We start from the raw sequence: 24924 nt of genomic DNA on the forward strand, positions 1-24924 counted from the left end.
TTTGTGTGTAGACTGCTAAGACAGCAGTAATGGGTAACTGTCCAAGGACACCGAGTATTTCACATTCCCTTAAATTAGAGAAATCCTCTGGAAAATGACTCATTTACTCTGATGTTTGTCCTTACAACATCCATGTATATGGATATAAGATGTTCCCCAAAAGTTCACATGTGAGACAATGCAAGAAGGTTTAATGGGAAGTGATTGGGTTGTGAGAGTCTTAACCTAATCAGTGAATTAATCCCTGATGGGATTAACTGAGTGGTAACCGGAGGCAGGTGGAGTGTGGTTGGAGGGCATGGCTCATTGGGGGCGAGGCTCATTGGGGGTGTGGTTATGGGTGTATATTTTGTATCTGGAGAGTGGAGTCTCCCTCTCCACTTTCTGATTACCATAATGTGAGCTGCTTCCCTCTCCTGCCATGTTGTTCAGGTTTACCTCAAACCCCAAGGATTGGAGTCAGACTATGGACTTCTATGGATTAAGACCTCCGAAACTGTGAACCCCTAAATAAACCTTTTCTCCTCTGTGGTGGTTCTGGTCAGGTTTTTTAGTCACAGTGGTGAAAAAGCTGACAAAAACAATGTACATAGCACAACCATTACAAAACCGATGGAGTGATGACTCTGACATACTGAGTCTCTACCGCATGCTGGCGTTTACAGGGGTATTTCATTTATTCCTCATGGGAACAGGAAAGTAGGAAAACTGGGGCCAGGAAAGATGAATAATTCACTCAAGTCCATACCCCATCTAAGTGGTCAAGCTAAAAATCAAGTTTGTGGACTTCAGAGCCCACATTGAACCATTGGCATAACTCCCCTCAAAACCACGTAGAGTCCAAGTGTTGGAATTGGAAGGAAACCTGGAGCTCGTCTTGTCCATACTCTGACTTTTGGAGAGGAGGAAATGTGGCCTACTGAGCTTTAGCAGATAAAATACAGTTTTCTTAATCTTTCACTCAACAAGATTAAAACAAAACTTGAAGTTAATGAAATTATTTTCAGTGAGACATGGTACCTAGGTTTTCTTTTTTGTTAAAATAGAGTTCAGGAACCATTTGATCTACCTGTTATTTCTATAGATCTGCTTGTCCTGAGTATTCATATAAATGGAATCACATAACACATGGTCTTATGTGACTTGCTTCTTTAACTCAGCTTAATGTTTTCCAGGTTCATTCATATTGTAGCATGTATCAGTGCTACATTTCCTTTTCATGGCCAAATAACATTCCATTTTATGCATATATTACATTTTGTTTATCTAATAATCCATTGACATTTGGACATTTGGGTTGTTTCCATCTTTTGGTTATTGTGAATTGTGCTACTGTGAAGACTTACGCCAGAAAGTTTTGTTTGAACACATATTTTCAGTTCCTTTGGTTATATACCCAGGGGTAGAATTGGTGGGTCATAAGGTAACTGTATGTTTAACTTTTTGAGGAACTTCCAAATCATTTTCCACAGAGACTCCACCATTTTACATTCCCACATTCATAATTTATAGTTTCCAATTTTTCTACATTGTCACCAACACTAGTTATTTTCTGTTTTGAGGGTTTAAAATATTATTATGGACATCCTAATAGACATTCAGTGGTATTCCATTGTGGTTTTGATTAGATTTTTCCCTAATAACTAATGATTTTGAGCATCTTTTCTTTTGTCTGTTAGCTATTTGTATATTTTCTTTATATTCAAATACTTGACCCATTTTTTTTTAATTGGGTCATTCTAGTTTTGTTGTGTTGTAAAAGTTCTTTGTATATTCTCAATTTTAGAACATGATTAGATATATGACTTGCAAATATTTCCTCACACTCCATGAGCTCTCTTTTTGCTTTCTTGATTGTAACTTTTGGTGCATACGATTTTTAAAATTTTGATGTTCAGTTTTTTTCTTTCATTGCAATTGGTTTTAGTGTCATATTTAAGAAATCGTTGCTTAATAAAAGGTCACAAAGATGTATGCATATGTTTTCTTCTAAGAGTTTTATAGTTTGAGTTCTAACACTTAGTTCTTTATTCCCTTTTGAGTTCATTTTTAGTGAGGGATCCAGATTCATTTTTTTCAAGGTGGGATCTAGAGTTGTCCCAGCCTCGTTTGTGGAAAAGACTCTTCCTTCCCCAGGAATGGTCTTCACATTTTGGCAAAACTCATTTGAACATGGGTTTACTTCTGGACTCTGAATTCTCTTCCGTTCATCTGTAGTCTACCCTTATGCTAGCACTTCACTTCTTTGATTACCATTGTTTCGTGGTAAGTTTTGAAACTGGGAAATGTGAATACTCTTTTTTTTTTTTTTTTTGGTCCTTTCTCAAGGTTATTTTGGCTATTCTGGATCTCTTGAAATTTTATATGAATTTTAGAATCAGAATTTATCAATTTCTACAAAGAAGTCAGTGGGGATGGAGTATTATTTTTGCTTATATAAATTTGGAAAAGGAACTAACATTCCAGGAGAATAGCTCTACTGAGCGAAAAGTAATCCGAGTGACATACACAGTAGCACATATTAATACCTTATGCTATACAACTGAGGCTTTGATAACTGAATCTCAATACCAATTCACAGTGGCATCCAAAATGATGGTAACCATAGGGTGATGTTGAATTTGAGGGAACACTAAGGACATATTGATTCCTTACATTACTTATGTGATAGTTTAAATTGTATTCAGAATCATTTTCCGTTCTGGGATTTAGTGAGGTGGGCATTTATTATCAGTTGGTATTCTTAATAAGGTCAATTAGACACAAAGCAGGTAAGAAATAACTTGCTCAAAGAGATAAGCCAGAAAGTAGGGTAATTAATCACCAGTAGTCTCCCTGAAACTGGGGGTCCAAAGACCTTTGAAGCTTAAACTGGGAGAGTCCCAGGGAAACTGGGCCAGGTCAGTCATTCTACTAATGGGTAGTAGAGGCTGCATAAGAAATCAGGCTATTTAATTCTTAGCTTAGCACTTTTCCTATTATGATGATCTAATCAAGTAGGCTTGTCCTTCTCTGCTTTGGAAAATTCTACTTAAAATCCTCTCTTCATGCATCTTTTCTTGACTAATCTTGTCTGATAAATCAGTCACCCCCGCCTTCCAGTAATCTCTTGTTTTTGGTGTCCCAGCCACAGTGGATTTTGTATTTTCTCCTCTGTGGGTTCTAATAGTTGTTCCTTATATTCATCTTCCCTCTCTCCTTCAGACTGTAGGAAGGTGGAAACAATCTACCTTCTCCCCAGACGGGAGTAGATACTCCAAAAATACTGTTGCCTGACCAACAGGAAGTAAGTGGACATTCAAAACACCTTTCAGGGTCAGGTAAGTTGTCTAGGAGTCACCAAAATGAGCTCAATTATTACTTGAAGCAAGAGCCACTTAGTGCCAGAAAAAGTTTTTTTATTTATTGTTTCTCTATGTGATCATAAAGAAAAGCACAGTCTAATACAAATCGATGACCCGTCGCAGAGAGCCGACTTTGGCGTCCACGGCACCCCAGTCGTGGTAGCGCCTGTAGTCTCCGGGTCTGAGCAGGTACTGCCGCCCCCGGTAGTTGGGCATCTCGTAGAGGACCCAGCAGCCCTCCAGCACGTGGACGGAGTAGATCTCATTGAGACGGTAGCGATCGTGGATGCAGGAACAGTCTTCAGTGAGCTCGGACACCAGGCCTCTGTAGTCGTCTCTCTCATACAGCCTTATCCTGTGCGAGCTGGTCTGTTGTGATAATCAACAAAAGAATAAAAATAAACAGCACGTAGGGGTGGTGTCAACACTAGTGATACAATCAGCTTCATGGAATGAGCTTTTCAGACCATCCTGTAAAATGTTTCTCCCTAATCCTACTCCTTGCGTGGTTGTTCTAACAAATTAGGAAGAGTATTAAAATAAAGCTGACCTGACCAGTGAACTGGAGATCTTGCAGGAGGAACTAGCACTGAAGCACAGGGAGTAGAAGTGTTTCCTTTGTAACCAGCCACTCTGCACAGCCTGGTTAATGTGTCTGCAGAGAGAATTTTAACTCCCATTTGCATTTTGGCTCCATACAACTGAGTCCTATCCAGCTTGTTTTAAAGTTGCATTTTGCACTCATGATGTACAGTGACTCCTATTTACTCTACTCTATATGTCTTTTCAAAGGATATTTTGCTGAGTGATTTGTACAATTTGGGTTTCTCCTCACTTTTATCTCTGTGCATCTGAAAATTTTTCTAGCCTAAATTTCATTTATTTATTTGGCGGTTCTGGGGATTGAACCCAGGGCCTCTTTCCATTCTTGAATCTCTTTGCAATGCCCCATGGTTTGGTGCCATTAGAAAGTATAAACATGTTTCATGTGACAAAGAAACGTGAAGCAGCACTTTGATGAGGACCAAGTCCCATGAAATCCTAATCATTTATCTGTCTGTGTCCCTTTAAGAAACTACTTGAGGACCCCTGGAAAGCCACAGGTGCTGAAACACATCCCAGGTTCTGGATCCGTATGTCATGGAGTCTAGTGAAGAGAATCACCAGCAGAGTCAGAGGCATCCTGCTTCCATGCTCTGGCATGGTCTGTTAACTTTTTATCCTTAAAAAAGAATTATATGTGTGGGCTTTTTTCTTTACTGAACAGGTTTTTTTTTTTTTTTTTTTTTTTTTTTTTTTTTTTTTAATTAGGGATTGCCTAGATGCTTCCAACTTTAAATTTATTTTTAAAGTTTATTTTTAAATTGTCAGATAAATTTGTAATATTTATCATGCATGACATGATGCTTTGAAGCATGTACTATATACATTGTGGAACGGGGATGCTGGCTAATAAAATGTGTATTGACTCATGGTTATCATTTGTTGTGCTGAAAACACTTCACATCCACTGTCTTAGCATTTAAGAATACAGGGTATAGTTGGGCACGGTGGCACGTGCCTGTAATCCCGGCAACGTGGAAGGCTGAGGCAGGAGGATTGAGAGTTCGAGGCTCTAAGCAACTTAGGAAGACCCTGTCTTCAAAATAAAAAATATAAAGGGCTGTGGATGTACTTCAGTGGTAAAGCACTCCTGGGTTCAATCCCTAGTACAAAAAAAAAAAAAAAAAAAAAAAAAAACCAACATATAATCATTAACTGTCATCATCAACTGTACAATAGCTTTCTGAACTTATTCTTCCTACCTGTGATTATTATGATTATATATCCTTTGAACAACATTTCCCCAAACCTTCCCTCCTCACCAACTGCCCAGTCGCTAGTACTACCATTCTCCTCTCTATAAGGTCAACGTTTTAAGATTCCACTTAGGAGAGATCACTGGCACTTCGTTTTCTGTGTCTGGCTTATTTCAGGTAACACAATGTCCTCCAGGTTCATTCATGTCTTTACCCATGACAGAATTTCCTTCTGTTTATGGATGGATGACATATAGCTCTATTCAGCCAACTTTAATTTTAAAGGTTATGTTGTAATTTCTTATGCCCCCAATTAACGTTGAGGTCCTTAAAGAAGAAAAATATAGATTACTGTTCATATTAAAAAGAAAAAATATCCGAAGGTCGGATCTTGCTGTTTTTACAGTGAACGCTAGTACACTATTGGGAGCAAATGGACAGGAGCTGACCTCTCCCATCGGTCAGGTGCAAGCAAGACTCACATAAGGAATCGCGCGGCAGGAGCGGATGGAGTCGCTGAAGCCCATCCACTGCTGGTAGTCGGGGTAGTCCCCGCGCCGCAGGAAGTACTGGTAGCCCTGGTAGTTGGGGCGCTCATAGAGCATCCAGCAGCCGCTGTCCACGCGGATGGAGTTGCAGCGGCTGAAGTAGGGCTGCAGGTTGGAGTGGTCGCTGCTGCACTCGTAGCAGCGGCCCTGGAAGCCCCGGTCCTCGTAGAAGGTGATCTGTAGTGGAAACAAGGTGACAGCACCTGGTGAGCAGAAGGTCCACATTCCCACAGAGGAGACACTCCATAGACTTGGTATGGCACCACGATTGGCTCACCTTCCCCATAGTTGTGGACAACGAATGATCAGCGTCCAGTGTGATGGGGACAAGAGTGGCAGCTGATATATATAGCAGGATGGCTGCTGTGTTGGCAAGAACCACACAAAAGGGACATGGGGGGAATGCGTAAGGGGATTTCTGTGTTCTCTCTTTTTTTCATTTGGGATCATGGGGCAGGGGCTCTCTTTCTCTCTGGCATTTTCGAGTAGTCCTCACGAGCTCCAGTGAGAGGAATTAAAGTCAGCAGAGCCATTATGACCTTGGAGACAAAGGGCGCACTTCTCATCCTATGCAGCTCTCTAGAAATACATTACATGCCCAGCATTTTGCAGTTGGCCTATAGAAACTGCTGAGATGGAGGTTGGTGGCTCCATCAAGGGAGCTTACAGGCATCATATGCGCTCCGGAAGGACTTGAGATGCAAAGGGCTAACTAAAAATCTTCAACTATCCTCTCATCAAAGGACAGTTGCATTTCTTCATCAGTTATAATATGGTTTTGGTTTTTAAAAACTTTAGCATGTTTAGGATAAAAAGATTAGAACTGTGTATACACTAAAATGTCAGTCATGGTTATGGGTGAATGGCAAGATTATAGGTCTTAGTTTTATGTATTTATTTCTATTTGCTGCTTTCTGTTTCCTTAGCTTCTATTATAAACATATATTGCAATTTCATGGGATAAAAAGAGTCACATTAATTTTTAAATGTATGCATTTGAGTTAATGGTGAAAAACATTTTTGGAAATAGATATATTTTGTCATGAGAGTAAACACTTCTCGAGCTAAAAATAAAGTCATCTCCCAAGAGTCTTGAGACACTCAAAGAGCAGGACAATACTCAGGACCCTTCCCCTCCTGCCACTGCCCTTCTATTTTTATTTTTATTTTTTTTTATTTGTCAATGGACCTTTATTTAATTAATTAATTTATTTATATGCAGTACTGAGGATCGAACCCAGGGCATGCCAGGCAAGCACTCTACCACTGAGCCACAACTGTAGCCTGCCACCACCCTTCTTATGGGGTTGCTTTTTGTTTTTAAAATTCACATTGTGATGTGCTTGTGTCACTGAGCCCAGGTGACTGCCTGAAGAGCCAGCTACACATTTGGAAGCACTCCTCAAGTATGCAGGAATTGAGGACAGTCCAAACCTCAGGTGGTCCTTTGTCATCCCATCCCATGTGCATGTGGTGTGATGAAATCAAACACCTTTGTACTTCAGACCCACTGAGGGACTCCAGAAAGATATCTGACTATGGCTAGCAGTACATTTGCAATGCTATTTGCAAAACCCCTCAGGCAACACTTGCAGTAAGAGTGCAGATGGCAAAAGGAGAGACAGTAACAGCCACAAAGAAAAGATCTTTCTTCATAACTAGTAGAGCTTGTTAAAACTATGCAGGACCGGAATGTGGTTCCATGGGAGGGTGCTCACCTAGTATGTGTGAGGCACTGGGTCCGATCCTCAGCACCACATTAAAAAAAAAAAAAAAAAAAAAAAAAAAAAAAAATATATATATATATATATATATATATACACACACACATATGTATATAGAATAAAACTGTACAAAGTCCTATGCTAGTCCCCTGGCAGTGTCTGCAGCGACCACTGGTCACTGATTTGTACTTCTTCCTCACTCCTAATGTTGCAAGTCTCCTGGTAAATCTCAGAAACAACTATAATCAAACCCAGTGTACGTACCCTGCTTTGGCCTTCCCAGCCACAAGCCCACATGGAAACATACCACCATTTTCAGTCAAAGACCCCACACATGTTTTTGCACATGCTAAGGAAACTATTCTGCAGAAGGATGGCATACCCAAACCTTGAGAAAGGTATGATCTGTGCTGACGTTCTTTTGATCAAATTGTTATAACAAATCTTGACAGGCTAAACCATGTGCCTAGTTAGCATTTTGAAAAGATACTGAAATAATAGAATGTTTTCTTTTCCTAGTAGTCATTATATTCTACTGAGAGAAAGTTTGCATCCATTTTTCTTTTAAAACTATATTGAGGGACTGGGGTTGTAGCTCAGTGGTAGAATGCTTGCCTACCATGTGTGAGGAACTGGCTTTGATTCTTAGCACCACATATAAACAAATACAGTAAAGGTCCATTGACAACTAAAAAACATACATAAAAAAGAACTAGTGACATGAGGCTGAATGTGGTGGCGCATGCCTGTAATCCTAGTGACTGGGGAGACTGAGGCAGGAGAATTGCAACTTGGAGGCCAGCCTCAGGAACTTAGCCAGACCATAAGCAACTGAGTGAGACCCTGTCTCAAAATTTAAAATATTGAAAAGGTTGGGGATATAGCTCAGAGGTAAAGTGGCCCTGGGTTCAATCCCCAATACCAAAACAAACAGACAAACAAAAAACTATATTGTTGCAATTTTAAATATTTTTTATCTTAGGACATAGTAAAGTCAATCAATGACAGATTAATTTTATTTTGCATTAAAACTTTGGAAAACTGCCTCCTACTGTACCACCTTGCAATATTCAATGCCACACGTTTGTAAAATGTGCTGCAAAGCCAGCCTGACATAGAAATATTAGGTACTTTCTGAATTCTCCAAGTCTTTTAGTCAAAATGAAGTAGTATAAGATACACACATTTTGTCTTTTACCAAAATGTAGCTGTGCAATATGCTTCTAAGAGAAGCTTGAAAAAAAATTCAGTGCAGTCGGAATCAAAAGCCAACTGTAAATTAAAATGTGCCAGCAAGAGATGCAATTTTAAGATGATGTTTCTTGTTTGCTTCCAGAGGCTGTATTATGAAGTTCCATGGTACAAGTCCAAGTTTCTAAGCGATCTGCAGAATAAAAGGATGATTTGGGTATCAAGCACGTTAATAGAATATGCACACAGACACAATCAACCTGTAGGAAGTTAAGGTCAAATATCAGATACCAACTTACTGACAAAGATGTATTAGCTACATGTAGGTATAAAAGAATAGTTCTTATAAAAGAACTATTCTCATATATTTGGAAATTAGTTATATTGCTCAAAATACAATATGTGATCTCACACTGGATCCTGTACAGAAGGAAAAAAATGCTTAAAAAAGACTTATTAGGTCAGTGCACAAAATTGCTATATAGGTTAAAAGTATCAGTGTTAGATATTCTGAAATAGATAATGGCTATGTAAGAACTTGATCTTGTTCTTAGAAAATACAAACTGATATATTCAGGGGCAAAGTGACAGGGCATGTATAATTTCTAAGGAAATATTATACATCTGTAATTATTAACATACATGAACTCACACACATACAGAGGTAAGAGAAAATGGCAAAGCAAATGAAATAAAGTATTAACAATGGACAATCTAGGTCAAAGGAATGTATGGGTTTCTTGTTGTTATTCTTGCAACTTTTATCTAGGATTGAAATTATTTTCAAGTCAAAAAATAAATAATAAAGTTATACTTCTTTTGACCAACCCTGCCCACAGCAAATCATTTTCAGCTTCTTAGCCATTATGTATTGTGCTTAGAGTATATTATTTTTAACTTTGTATCTTATTGCTTGAATTTAAACTTAGGTGCCCCCTTCTCTGTCTAGTTTCCTTCATGACCATTTCTCCTTCTGGAGATGGCCCACCTTCTCCCTGGAATGTGTATTTCTTACTTCACCCTGAGAGATGTCTTCCTTTTTAGATAACCCACATTCTCCCTTGAATACATATCTGCTTTCCCAAATGAATCTTTGTCTCCGACTGGCATGTGCTGAAATTCTTTTCTGTTACGTATGCCAAGGACCCCGCTTGTCCTGAGTCGAGGTCTCCACCCCCTGGAAAGCTCCTCTGGTGACAATTGTAGAAGAAAACATATGGAATGAAACCATATTTTCAAAATAAACATGATCCTGGCATGGTGGTGCACGTCTGTAATCCCAGGGACTAGGGAGTCTGGGTGGAGGATCACAAGTTCAAGGCCAGCCTCAGCAACTCAGCGTATCCGTAAAGGGCTGGGGATGTGGCTCAGTGGTTAAGCATCCCTGGTTTGATCTCCAGTACCAAAACAAAACAAAGCAAAACAGCACTGAATTAATCTTTGTTACATTCTCATTACACAGGATCTCTATATGATCCAAACAGGTACAGGAATCCCTGTTTCAGGGATCTGTTTTTGCATGATTAAGTTTAGTCTGGATTATCAGTCTGTGCTTTTGTGCATGTGTGTAGGGTGTTTGCATGTGCTATTTCTGGAGTTCTCACTGGTTTTTATTTCTTGTCTTGTTTTGCATTCTACAACTAGTTGTCTCCAAAGCCATGCAAAAAATGACCTCATCTGACTTTTAAAATTCTTCAGAAGCAAAGATATGGTTCTAGAAAACCTGTACTCTCAAATCAGCAAATACCTTTAAAACAAAACTCCACATGGTGATGGTTTTTCCATAGAGCAATCACTCTATTTTTAGAATTATGCTTATTAAAGCCCCAATGTGACTAAAGAATTCACGTAGTTCCTAGAGCAATTTCTATGGTAAGGTTATATTTCTAATCAATAGTTTGCCTCCAGAACCTAAAGAAATCCTGATCCCCATGTGGCCCAGTTGATTAGGAGGTTCACATTTTAAAAATTCTCAATTATAGCAACCAAACTAAATTAAAATGCATATCTAGTTAAACTTATGCTTCTTAAACCCATTCATATCTCAATGTACAATTTTCAAAATTCCCTTCTCTCTTTCCTACCTTAGAGCCTTAAAATATTCCAGCCTTTCCCACTTCTCTGATTCTCTCCCCATTGTCTTTTGCTATGTTGGCCACTTTGATATCTCTGACTTCTTTTTGAACTTGTGTTCATTGTGCACATTAAAATTTAGGACCCTGAGCTGGAAGAAAAAGAATCTCCTTTTTTTCCATTCCAGCCCTGTCCACCTCTGACCATTCTGATTCCACAACACAAAAATGGGAAATTAGATGCCCAGGGCAAGGGTAAGAGAGACGCCAAGCAGGAAAAGATAACATTTTCATGAGGAATATACTAAACCTCCTCAATATAGTTATTTGATTTAAGAATAACAACCAATTATCTTGCAAATAATATTTTTATTTTCTTTTGGCACCAGGATCGATCCCCAGAGTGCTTAACCACTGAGTCACATCTTCAGCCCTTTTTCAATTTTTATTTTGAGATAGGGTCTTGCTAAGTTGCGAAGGCTGGCTTTGAACTTGCTATCCTCCTACCTCAGCCTCCCAAGTCGCTGGGATTGCAGGAGTGCACCACTGTGCCTGGTACACATAGTACTTTTCAAATGCAGAAAAGATAATCATGGCTAATATTTACTTAGAGTTAACTGCCAAACACTGTTCTAACCTCTTAATATCTAGAATCTTAAGTTAGTTGCCCAACAACCATAAGAGAGAGGTACCATTATTCTTCCCATTTTGCAGAGGAGGACACTAACACACAGGGAGATTAAGTAGCCTGCCTGAAATCACAAAACTTGTAAGCAGTGGGCTCTAGATTCAAATCCAGAGCATCTGACTCCAAAGGCTCAACTTTGGAGTCACAATATAAGCAGAGTTTTCCCCAAACATCCCCTCTCAGCTTGATCCAATTGATTGGTTTTAGACCTACTGTGTCCTTCGGTGATGTGTATGCAAAACACTTTGATGACTTTCACTCCCTGTCCTTTGCTTCCTTGGTAGAGCTGCTGGTGGTGTTTTTATTCATTGCTCCCCTTCTTAACTTGACACCTGCAGGCACATAGATTAACCATATCTGTATATAAAACTTTTTTTAAAAAAATGTGTCCCCCATAGTTTCAGATCTTTACTTTCTGGACCACTTTGCTCCCATCACCAAAGGGTCTGACAGATAACAAATTCTGATTTTGGTAATGCAGGGGAAGGGGATCAAGCCATTAAAAGTTCCTGGTTCTTGGTAGATGGAAACTGAATTACCATGTCGATTTTAACCTTTGCTTGTGAGTCCACGCCCTATTTCATTGAAATGGCTCTAAGAGGATGGAAGTAAACAAGCTTACTCTGCTTGCGGGCATATTCTGCTGCTTTGGGTGCCGTTAACATGGCAAAAGGGTGCAAGGAGAGGCGGAAGAGTGGAGCCCGGGAAACCTGCAAGGAAACAGTCCTACTTTTAAAAGCTGCATGAGCTTCATGCGGTTAACACCTGCTAGTCACAGCTCTTGGTTACACTGTTTAGCCAAACCAGGGTGCTTAGATGCTAATAAGGTCCCCCAATGAGGCACACAGAACATGGATGAACACAAACTTCTCGCACAGCCTTTGCTCCGGGACTTGGTTCCCGTGGCCTGGAATGCCCCTCACACCCTGACATTCTGCATAGTTTCCTTTTCCTGGATAGCCCTTTCTTCCAGGGCAAGGGCAAGAGAGACGCCAAGCAGGAAAAGATAACACTTTTCTTTGAGAAAAATCTCCTTTTCTGAGAAACTTGCCCCAATGTTCCCCCAACCCCAATGCTGAGTGATCTGCTCCCTCATCTGTGAACTTGAAGCATGCAGTCCCATAGAACAAGGCCAGTGTGTGGAAGTTGGTCATGACCCTGGGGGCCTGCACTCCCCTGGAAACGTCTTCAAAGCTAGGACTGGCCCTTCCTATACCATGCGTGCTAGGGGCATCTGCCATGGGCCAGGCATGCTTTAGGAGCTGTGGTGTGTAGGGCAGACAGGACTCCTGCCCTTCTGGAGCTGATCGAGGAAGGCGAGTAAACTAGTAGACAGCAGGGTAATTGCACTACGCGTGCGGATGAACTCAATAAAGGCACTAAACAAGATGATAATCTAGGGAGTTACTGGGAGCCTCCACTTCAAACAGAATGGCCAGAAGGAGCTAGGAGGAAGTGGGGTTTCAGCTGAGGCTCACAGGATGGACAGCAGCCTGGCATGGAGGAACTGGAGAGAGTCATTACGGGCAAAGTGAATGGGAAGTTCTTTTTGGGATAGGCTCATGCTTCCCAGAAACAGGAACGATGACAAACGGGTGGGGAAACTGTGGGCGAGGCAACAGCAGATCATGTAGGTCTCTGTCAGTCAGGTGCAGGGATGGGTGTTGCTACCAATTCCGGAATGCAGTGGGAAGCCAGTGATGTCATTTTAAGCAGTAGTGTGACAAGATCTGATTTAGGTTTATAAAAAGATCACTCTGGGCTGGGCACAGTGGTACATTCCTGCAATTCCAGCAAATGGGGAGGCTGATGCAGGAAGATTGCAAGTTTGAGGCCAGTTCAGCAATTTAGTGAAACTCTGTCTCAAAATAAAAAATAAAATAAAAGGGCTGGGATGTAGCTCAGTGGTAAGGTGCCCCTGGGTTCAATCCCCTGTATGACAAACAAACAAACAAACAAACAAAAAACCCCAGGGATCACTCTGGGCTGCAGGCATGGTTCAGTGGTAGAGCACTTGCTAGCATGTGCCAGAAAAAAACAAAATTAAATCAAAGATCTCTCTGGTTGCTATGTGGGGAAGAGACTGGAGGGTGAGAGGAAGAAGGCCACTCAACTTATCCTGTACGTTAGGAAGTGCCTACCACATAGTAGGCCCTCAAATATCATTGACTAGATGAATAATTGCCATTCTAGTCAAGGGACTGGTGGTTGTCAGTATGGATTTTAGTGCCCAGCTTGCTGTGTTTGGAAGCAAGCTGCACCTGGGGACCCACTTAACTTTTCTGTGCCTGCTTATTTATGTGACATTAATAACACTGACCTCATAGGGTTCTGGCAAGGGTTAGAGTTAGCATATATAAAATGCTTAGAAAAGTGTCCGGCACATAGTACAATACTATATATTAGATTTAATGATGATGATAATAATTATTTATATTTACAATCACCATCATCATCGTCATCACCATCTTTTCCTGGCTCAGTCATTGTATGGAAGAGCCCAAGGCAGTTCTTGGGCCGCCATTTCCTCTTCAGAATCCTACCTTATCTACTGGACAAAGGTTGAGTGAATTGCTGACCTATAACTAAACAGAGGCAGGAAACCTGAACTTTATGTCCCTCTTCTTGCAGAATCAACAACTTTTTGCTTTCTTATCAATAGAGACTTGGTTTCATATTTACAGGAAGAGCTCTTATTTCTAAGGAGTACAAGATGATTACACACCTTATCTTTGTGTATGTATTTCAGGAAATGTACCATTTCATTAATAAGACACTCTGAATTTGATTGAGGCAAATGTTAAGAGAAAATGACAAGAAAATAAATGTCCATTTTTAGATTTCCAGGTCAGTGTTTTTCTAACTGATCACCCCAAACTTGCAATGATCATGTTGGTAACGGTCAAGTACCCGTTAAATTGGTGGTATCCCTTCAAAGTAGGTATAAATTTGCATTTCCATAAGAATTGTAGCTACAGATACTTCTGTGGTTTATGTAGAGCTTTTTCTAGTGAAAGAGACTATATTTTTATAGTATTTTGCAATTTGCAAAAGAATAACAGGGTTCTTTTTTCCTGCCATTTGATGCTGATGTGACTCGTTTTTTTAATGCATGCACTATACTCCATCTTACAAAGGTAACAATGCATGTAACTGTTTTTCAATCAATGCACTTTGAGGTTTTGTTCAATTGTTTTTATTACAAATAAGTTGTGAGGAAAAGATGCAAACATCTTTCCCCCATATCTAAGCACAAACTAAATTCCTAGATGTAGAATTGTGAGATTTAAGGGCTATGCACTTTGGTTAACTTTTTTTTTTTTTTAAATATTTTTTTAGTTGTAGATGAACACAATACCTTTATTTTATTTATTTATTTTTATGTGATGCTGAGGATCGAACCCAGTGCCTCACACGTGCCAGGCAAGCACTCTACCACTAAGCTACAACCCCAACCCCCACTTTTGTTAACTTTTGATGAAAGAAATGAATATATCATAAATATGTAGCTCAATGAATTTCATTAACACAACAACTTATGCAGAGAAAACCCAGGTCACAAGCACCCCTAAAGCTCCTCTATTATTCTTTGACATCAGTATCTTTCTCTCAAGGAAAAATGTTATCCTTATTTCTAACAACTTAGATTAATTTTGCCTGTTTTTGTACTTACTTCAATGGAGTCATAGAATATTTACCTTCCCCCCGACTTCCTCGATACCTGCTATGCCTCCTGGTTTTGCTTTTCTTTTTCCAGATTACTTTGGTTATTTTTTGCTAATTGTGTTTCCTAGTGCATTTTATAATCAGCTTGTCAATGTTCGAAAAAAGAAAGCAGTGGGGTAGAAGGGAAAAGGAATGAGATCCAGTTTCTGGGATGTTGTTTGGGTTGAGTCTCTAGATTTATTTAGGAGTAATTTTTATTTAGGAGCGTTTTTATTTAGGAGTAATTGAGATTTAAACGATAACGCATGTCTAATCCATGAATATGTTGTATCTCTTCATTCATTTGGGTCTTCTTTAGTATTGGTAACATGCATTTTTTATTAGATTTATTCCTAAGTATATTTGTGACTATGGTCAATGGCATCAACTCTACATTTTGTTTTCTCTTTATTCCTGACATACATAAATAAATTAATATTTCATATTGACCTTATATCGTGCAACGTTACTAAATTCACTTATTAATATGTTAGTTTATTGATTATTTTGGAATTGCACCCCACTATGTCATCTTTGAAGGACTCCTGTCTTCTCCTCTCTACTCCTGTCCTGTCCTCTCCTCTTCTCTCCTTTTTTTTTTTTAACCCTTTCCAGTACTGGTGATTGAACCCAGGGGCACACTACCACTGAGCTACATCTCCAGCCCTTTTTATTTTGAAAGAAGGTCTTGCTAAGTTGCAAGGTCTTTGAACTTGCAATGCTCCTGACTTAGCCTCCTGAGTAGCTGGGATCACAGGCGTGTACTGCCGTATCCAGAGATACTTTTTATTTATTTCTATTGTCTTTTAACTTTATTTATTTATTTTCTTATTTTTTCCCACAGGCTAAGACCTTTGATGCACTGTTAAAGAGGACAGGTGTGGTGGCGCCTGCCTATCATCTCAGTGAGGCATGAACAACGTGACGTTTTGAAGTATAGACTGCATACATTATGAGCTGGTTAAGGCTAGCTAATAATATGTGTATTGCTTCACAGTTATCATTTTTGTGGCGAAAGCACTTAACATTCACTATGCTAGCTTTCAAGAATACCACGAGTAACCGGGTGAGGTGGTGCACACCTGTAATCCCCGCAGCAGGGGAGACTGAGGCAGGAGGATCTTGAGTTCGAGACCAGTCTCAGCATTTCATTGAGGACTTGTCTCAAAGAACAAAAAGGCCTGGGATGTGGCTTAGTGGTAAAGTGCCCCTAGGTTCAATCCTTTGTACAGAAAAGAAAAGAAAAAGAAAGAGGAGTGGTCATAGCAAGTATCTGTTCTCTTCCTCATCTCAGGGAGAGTATTGTCATTAAGTAGGATATTTGCTGTAGTTTTCAAAATATTTTATTAGATTAAGGAAATTCTTTTGTCTTCTTGGTTTACTAGGTGTTTAAAATTGTGATAAGACACACATAATGTAAAATTCAATCACCTTAGCCATTTATGTTTTTGAAAGATTAATAGCCTTTATTATTAAGAGCAATTTTAGGTTCACAGAAAAATCTACCTCTGGTCCCTACACATGCACATCTGCCGCTATCAACGTGCTGCTCCTCAGTGGTACCTTACAACCCCTAAACCTACAGGGACACCCTGTCACCTAGAGTTCAAACTTGTTGCTTTCTAAAAATTATGAATTGACACTGAATTTTATCAAAAAAAATTTCAGAATATATGTCTTTTTTTTCTGAAAACATTGATTGATTCTTTAGTGTTAACCTCCCCTGTTGTATTTGCAATAACATTCCTCTAATTACTGGATTTGACTTGCTAATATATTGTTGAGGATTTTTGCATTTATGCTCAGAAGAAATTAGTCTGATTTTCTCTTTCTTTTTTGTTTGTCTTTTAATGGTTTCAGCAGGTTCTGAAATAAAGATCATGCTGGTCTCATATAGTGACAATATAATCTCTGGAAAAGTTTGTGTAAGATGGACCAAATTTTTTTCTCTCCTGCTATTTTCCATGCTGAGACATGGTGGTTTTTAGATAGTAAAATTCCCGATGGACGGTGAGACAAGATCTGCCTACTCTTGGCACTGGATAATGAATCACTTTAAAGGGTTGAAATTCCTTCAATCTATTGGGAGAAGAATTAGAAAAACAAAACTTTTGTTCACAGAAGACTGACTTAATCTTATGGCTGGGATAGCCTAGGAAATGTGCCAGAGGTTGCGAGCTGCCTCCCAGGGGCAATCTTTCTCCTTCTGATTTTTAGTTAGATGTGCTCTTCCCAGCTAAGGTCTATATCCTTAATCCTTCCTTCTTGCTAGGTGTGACCATACAGCTAGGTGCTAACCAATGGTATGTAGGACCAAGTGTTCTGTGAGATGCATAGCACATTTCCTTAGAAGAAGGGAGTCAATTCTTCTTCTTCTCATGCCTGAAACATAATGTGATGGCTGGAGCTGTAGCAAGCATATTAGACAATGAGGTTGACAGCCACACTGTTGAATGACTTTTGCAATACAGAGTCTCAATTTTTGGAAGAACCACTACAGACCTGAAAGGAACCTGTGTTCCTCACGATTTGTGCAACTGTGGTACTAACTCTGATCTGCCCACTTCCCATATGAGAATTAAACTTCTGTATTTCATTATCACTATGGGTTTTCCGTTATATCATATAGGAAACATGGACTAAACAGAAAGTGAAGTTGTGTTCTTTTTTGTTGACAAAACAGTTTATAACCCCCTTAGCTGGGGCACTGCTAAACTTCACCTTCACCTTTTATTGGCAAATAATATGGCAAAAATATTTATTGAGAATTACTTCAGGGGCTGGGGCTATAGCTCAGTTAGTAGAGTGCTTGCCTTACTAGCACAAGGCCCTGGGTCAATCCCCAGCACTGCCAAAACAAACAAACAAACAAACAAAAACACTTGAAGTTACTTCACAGCACTGTAAAGAATTAACATAAGTGTAAACTCTGACCTCCAACCTCAAGAAGCACATAATCTATTTAAAAAAGATGACGCTAAAACACAGAAATTAAAAAGAAGGCTTTCTATCAATATGGGGCTCTTATGGCTGTGATAACAGCCCTACAGGGTAATGTGTGCCAGGTATAAGGAAAAGGGAAGTGACTAATAAATCACTATATATTTTTTTTGAGACAGGGTCTCACTATGTTATCCGGGTTGGTCTTGAACTAATGGACTCAAGTGATCCTCATGCCTCATTCCAGGAGCTGGGATGGCAGGTGAGCACCACCAGACCCAGCTTTCATATGCCTTCTCCAGCAGTTCTTCACTAGGTAGAGGTAGGACTGATGTTTTGTAAGCTCGAGTTTCCCCGCCCACGAGGAAAAGTAGGATCTGAGATTTTTAAAGGACACTTCCAGCTGAAATGGTCTATGAATCTTTCTGAGTCCTGATAACCTCGTGACTCGTGCAAAGCCACGAATTTAGCTTCCAGTGCTTCAGAAAAGATTATTTTCAAAGTAGGATGAAATTTAGATCCTAATCTAGAGTTAGTCATATTCTCTTTTTAACTCTAAAGCTGTTGACTAATGTCTCCATTGTCTCAGTGTAGAAGACTTATTATTTCTCAATTCACCTACTAATTGAATGCCAAAGCACATTCATCAAACATTTCTTCTAGCTGGAAGGCTGAGAGGAGAAGATGAGGGTGTGTACAGGGATATAGGAACTTGCACAGTGGAGGCCTGGGAAGGGGTGCATCATTAGGGAAGAAGGGCATAGATAGTAATCATCGCCTGCCATTTAAGTCTAGACCTGCAACTTTCTAAAACATCATGATCATCTCCAGGATGGAAGGTGGAGAGTTTCTGACCCTCAGTGTCAAAGCAATTGGACATGTGCTTACATCAGTGAGATTTGCCAAAGTAAAAGCAGGCACATGATCTGCAAAGATAGCTTGTATGCTCCTAAGAAGTTTTGCAAATGTGATTCGGGTGTCACAAAATTATACTTACTAAACATTTTAATGCTTATGAAGACAAAGGGCAAATTTCAAATGTGGTAAGTATTGGCAAATCTATGACTTGACTGATTCTATCCCATAGTAGTTTTTCCAAAAATTGAAACTTTGTACTGCAAAAGAGAAAGACAAATAACTTTAGAGAAAGATGGACAAAAGACTTTAGCAGGCACTTCACAGAAGAGGAAACGTAAGAACAGCTGTCCATCAGGGATCAGGAGCAGTGAAACATCACGTATTTAACAGACTGACAAAACTTTAAGTCTGAAAGCATCAGTGTGCATAACCAATGTTGCTGATCGCATGGGAATGATCATTTTGGAAAAAAAATTTTGATTTTGTATGGAGTGTTGAAGATGCTCATACCTTACAATTTAGCAATTTCTCAGGCATACACCACACAGAAACTCTTGCCACACAATGGAGATATATAAAAGAAATAACCCAAATGTCTAAGACTGCAAAAATGTGCAAGCACATTGTGACATATTTCTAAGGTAAAATGCAATAAGCAATGATAATAAACTATGGCTACATTAATGACATGGGTAAATTTCTGGAATGCAATGTGGAGTAAAAAAAGAGCCATAGAGAAACACATTTGCTATTATTCTACTTATATAAAATTCAGATACTGTGCAAAATTAAACAATATATTGCTTAGAGATTCATCTGTGGTGAAACTACAAAGATGTAAAAGTAAATAATGATTCTCTTGATACTGTTCCATTTCACATGCTTGGTGGGTTTGTTTGCTTGGTCTTTGTACTTTAAACCTATATGATAAGTATGTTAATATTGATGATCTATGGACTACACTACCCATAATTAATATTGAAAGCATGTTTTTTAATTCCTCATTAAGATTTGTTGATATTGAACTTTTGTTGAAAACAAAGGTCCCTCTCCTTGTCATGAATTCACTCTCATTTCTGCATGACTCAATCTGAACGTCCTTCAGGAGGAGAAGACACTTGGCAGCTTCTGTGTAGAAGACAGGCCTTTGGAAGGCAGAACCAGCCTCCTCAAGAGGAAGGAGGTTGGGACTGGGGCGGTGGCTCAGTAGTAGAGAGCTTGCCTAGCACATGTGAGGCACGGGGTTCGATCCTTGGCACCACATTTTAAAAAAATAAGCAAAATAAAGCTATTGTGTTCATCTATAATTAAAAATATGAAAAGAAGAGGAAGGAGGTGGCCGTGCTAGTGGAGGCAGACATGGAAATATTAGCACTGAGGTTGAAGGCTCCCGGTGCCACCATCCTGTACTTGTAGTTGGTCATTGTTCATGACACCATGTACATCGTGGTCTCAATTCTCAGGAGCACCTGATGTGGTGGGGTGTCAGCCTGCCTTCTCAGCCATTTATGTTTAAAACTAGGGAATTGGGGTCAGGTGTGGTGGTGCATACTTATAATCCCAGCAATTTGGGAGGCTGAAGCAGGAGGATTGCAAGTTTGAGGACGACTTCAGCAACTTAGCGAGACCCTGAGCAACTTATGGAGATCCTGTCTCAAAATAAAAAATAAAAAGGGCTGGGGATGTGACTCAGTGCTTAAGCACCTGTGAGTTTAATCCATGCTACCAGAGAGAGAGAGAGAGAGAGAATGAATTGGGGATCAGAGTTGTTAAATAATTTATCAGCGGTCATACAGATATTGGGATGTGGCTTCAGGAAGAGAGAAGAAAGCAGAGGTGATGGTGGTCTCTAATTCCATGCTCTGATGTACTCACTTTTACTTTCTCTGCTTCCTTTTCTCCCCCTGACCCTTCTCCATCAAATGGAGCTGAAGAATATTTTTATCACTTGTTTTATTTTTTGAAGGAAAATTTATGCTTTTCCTTCAGTTTAAATCAAGTAAAGCACTTTCTATTTGTCAGACGCTAGCTGTAAAAGGCCCTGACTTACATAAGGCCCTTCGTTGAACTTTTGCCCAGTCCAGAGTCCTCAGAAGAAAAAAGTTTTTTGTCAGCAAAACACAGCTTCCTCTCAGGAGGTCGTGTTGTGCCTGTGATGCCTGTCGGTCACCAGGTGGCAGCAAAGAGCCCTGGAGAAAGGGATCAAACCAGAGCACAGAACCCATATTGTATGTTCTGAGGCCCATTTCAGTTGCTGGGAATTCTACATAATCTGATTAGTATTCAACGGGGTTCTAAACTTAAGCTTGGGAAGGATCTTAGCTGTTGCTTAGGAGACATTTTATCTAAAGGAATCAAAGGTCGTTTAGCTATAGGAAGGATTTTCTTCTTTTCAACAACTCTTATCTCCTAGTTAAAACAATTAAAAGAAAAAATATATTAAATCCCAAAGGTCTGTTTTAAAACACTCTCACAGTCTCATTTTTCCATTCAGAGGCCCTGCTAATTCCTTATTCAAGACATGAAGGATGCCCCTGAGTGGAGTTAATGTGTAGCCTCCAGAGGAAGGCCTGAGGTGGCATTTTGGATGCAGGGAAGAGCTTGCGAGGGTCACAGGGATCCATCCTCAGATTCTTATATTAGTTCCTCAAATCTTACCCTTTGTTATAATTAGTTTTCCAAAACAGGCAAAGTTCACATTGTGTTAATAATACACATAGATGCTTGATTAGCTATTAATTTTTGGATAGAGTGGTGGTTCTAAACCAGATGTAATTTCATCTCTTAGGGGACATTTGGCATCTGGAAACACTTTTTATTTTTTTTTTTTTTTATGGTCAAATTGGAGAAAATCAACTTTCATTCAATAGCTAGAGTCCAGATATGCTGTTGAACATCCTACAATGTACATAAGAATCCCCAGCTCCAACTTCCTACACACACAATGGAGAATAATGCTAAGAAATCCTGATATAGAGAGACACCAGAGATATGTAATACCAGGACTGGGGATGTTGTTCAGTGGTATAGTGCTTTCCTAGCATGCCTGAAGCCCTGGGTTCAATTCCCCAGCGTTGCAAAATAAATAAATAAATAAATAAATAAGAAAGAAAAATAAATAAATAAATAAAGGATCAGATACCCAGCCCAGTCCATGAGTACCAGAACCTTAATTCTAGCTATTATTTAAAGGTTACCACATGTCAAACACTGGGCTTCGTTGGTACTAACTTACTTCGTGTCCACACAAACCCATATTCTTTTCACTGCTTTTACAAATGAAATTGAAGCAGGTAGAGGTTAGAAAATATGTCCAGGGTTATTCTGCTTGTAATTGGCACAGTTGAGGTTCAGAGTCAGACAGTTGAGGCTTTAGAATCTTAGCATTTAACATTTCAACAACTGCCTTTCACATATAAATCAATAAATGATCCTATCTCGTAGCAATAAACAAATGCTGGCCTTAGAACAAAACGTCTCCCACTAGGGAGACATAGTCTGTTTCTATTCTAAACTGATCCTTTTGTAGTGAATGCATACATCTGGGCTTCTCAGCATTGGTCACTGATTGTGAGGATGGGGAGTATGTATTCCTGTACAGAGGATTTTTAACAAGTGAATGAGTGATGAGGTGAATGGGGCATATCAGCTGGTTCACCTCCAGACAGCATGTCTTCCTCTTCTAGCCCCCTGTGTGAACCTGATTAACTCAAGCTACTCAAACATCCACATTTGCAACCCTTGATTGATGGCCCAGCCAAGACAAGGGGTTCCCAGTGCCATTCCCTCCAGAATGAAACTTTCTATATTTGTCCTCTGGTCATGTGAATAGGAATCAACTTGTCAAATGTGTCTGAGGCCTGCTCTAGCTTCCCCAGGCCCAGAAAATGAGGGGAGAAAGAAGAATCAATCAAAAATTCTCAAAATGAAGGAATCAATAAGTCAAATTAAAAATTCATGGGAAAGCATCACCAACAGACTAGACCACTTGGAAGACAGAATTTCAGGCAATGAAGACAAAATATATAATCTTGAAAATAAAATTGGTCATAGAGAAAAATGTTAAAACACCATGAACAGAATTTTTAAGAAATAGGGGATAACATTAAAAGGCCAAATCTAATATTCACAGGGGTGGATGAAGGCTCTGAAGTACAAACCAATGAAATGCACAAACTTTTCAATGACATAATAACAGAAAATTTCCCAAATTTTAAGAATGAAATGAAAACTCAAATACAGAAGTTACACAATATTCCAAATATACAAAATTACAAGAGACTCACTCTTGCCTAACATTATGAAAATGCTTCCCATACAGAATAAGGATAGAATTTTAAAAGTAGCTAGAGAAAAACAAATGGTCACATTTAGAGGTAAACCAATCCAGATCTGAGCCAATTTTTCAAGCCAGACCTTGGAAGCAAGGAAGTCTTGGAATAATATATACCAAGCTCTGAAAGAAAATGAATGCCAACCAAGAATACTATATCCAGCAAAATTAAGCTTCATATTTGAAGATGAGGAAAAAAATCTTCCATGGTAAATAAAAATTTAAAAATTCACAACCAGAAAGCCAGCATTACAAAATGTACTCAATAAAATATTTCATTAAGAAGAAATGGAGACTACAAATGAAAACCATCAAGAGGTGAAACTACACTGGAAAAATAGTATATCAAAGGAGAATCCAATTCAACTTAAAAACTAGATATAAATCAAAATTTCAGGAAATAAATAATCTCTTAAAAATAACACTGAATGTTAATATACTCAACTCATTAGTCAAAAGACATAGGTTCAGTAGAAATAATTGGATCTAACTTTCCTGTTCCTATATGAATATACCACCAAAATGAAACTCCATGTCATGTACAACCACAAGAATGTGATCCTAGTTAGAATAAGTTATACTCCATGTATGCAAAATATGTCAAAATACACTTTACTGTCATGTATTTCTAAAAAGAACAAATAAAATTTATAAAAAAGATACAAGCTGGCAGGTTGGATTAAAAAACATGATACAACAATATGCTGTCTTCAAGACTCACCTCATAAGCAAAGATATCCACAGACTGATGGTGAAAGGATGGGGGAAAACCTGTTGTTTACATGGATCTCACAAACAAGCAGGGGTTTCTATTCTCATATCTGATAAAGTGAACTTCAAGCCAAAGTTAATCAGAAGAGACAAAGAAGTTCATTTCATACTGCTTAAGGGAATTATACATCAATAAGACATAACAATCATAAATATTTATGCTCCAAACAATGGAGCATTTACATACATCGAACAAACCCTTCTTGATATCAAGAATCAAGTAAATCACAACACAATAATACTGGGTTACTTTAACATGCCTCTCTCATCACTAGACAGATCATCCAAACAAAAACTCAATAAAGAAGTTACAGAACTAAAAAATACAATTAATAATTTAGACTTAACAGACATATATAGAATATTTCATCCATCAGTAACTGAATATACTTTCTTCTCAGCTGCACATGGAACATTTTCCAAAATAGACCATATTTTAGGACACAAAGCAATTCTTTACAAATACAAAAAAAAAAAAAATAGAGATAATATCCTGCATTATGTCAGGTCATATGGAGTAAAATTAGAAATCAGAGATCCAAGATAGTGGACTAGAGGGAAACTGCATTCCTCATCACTCTGTGTCTTGGGATTCAAGCAGAGGAAATACTGTTTTTCTTTGAGGCAGTCTATGCTGCCTACCAAAACCCTATAGTTTACCCTCCGTTCATCTGCCATGACTGCCTGCCCTCTGCCTGCCTTTTGAGTGCAGATCACTCACTGACTATCTATAATATGCCACTTGCCCATTTGCCTGCCTCTTGCCTGCTCATTGACAACCATTCACCCACCCATCACCCACCACCCAATGTCCACTGGCTAACCATCCATCATTAGCTTGCAGACCACCAACAGACCACCAATGGATTGCCTGCTGCCCACTGTTGCCTGGAAGTCCATTGCTACAGTATCTGCAGGTTTGGTTACACATGACTGGTGCCATCTCAGGAC

General features: G+C 39.1%; 1 protein-coding gene across 7 annotated transcripts in view; it reads right to left on the reverse strand.

Annotated features, from left to right (window-relative positions):
- The window catches only part of LOC124980538 (gamma-crystallin A), a 51710-nt gene that overhangs the window by 10619 nt on the left and 16167 nt on the right, over window positions 1-24924 (reverse strand). For 4 of the 7 annotated variants that reach the window (XM_047546204.1, XM_047546201.1, XM_047546203.1 and 1 more), the window contains 2 exons: window positions 5626-5868; window positions 3389-3713 (listed from right to left, as the gene is read on the reverse strand). In XM_047546204.1, coding sequence (XP_047402160.1) covers window positions 3441-3713; window positions 5626-5868 — 516 coding nt within the window. In that variant the 3' untranslated portion in view covers window positions 3389-3440. Of the gene's footprint in view, window positions 1-3388; window positions 3714-5625; window positions 5869-8266; window positions 8800-11579; window positions 11699-11988; window positions 12077-24924 lie in introns of those variants that run through there. The other 3 variants (XR_007107826.1, XM_047546206.1, XM_047546207.1) reach the window with 3 other exon arrangements.

The sequence above is a fragment of the Sciurus carolinensis genome, chromosome 3, assembly GCF_902686445.1.
Source record: "Sciurus carolinensis chromosome 3, mSciCar1.2, whole genome shotgun sequence".
NCBI lineage: Eukaryota > Metazoa > Chordata > Mammalia > Rodentia > Sciuridae > Sciurus > Sciurus carolinensis.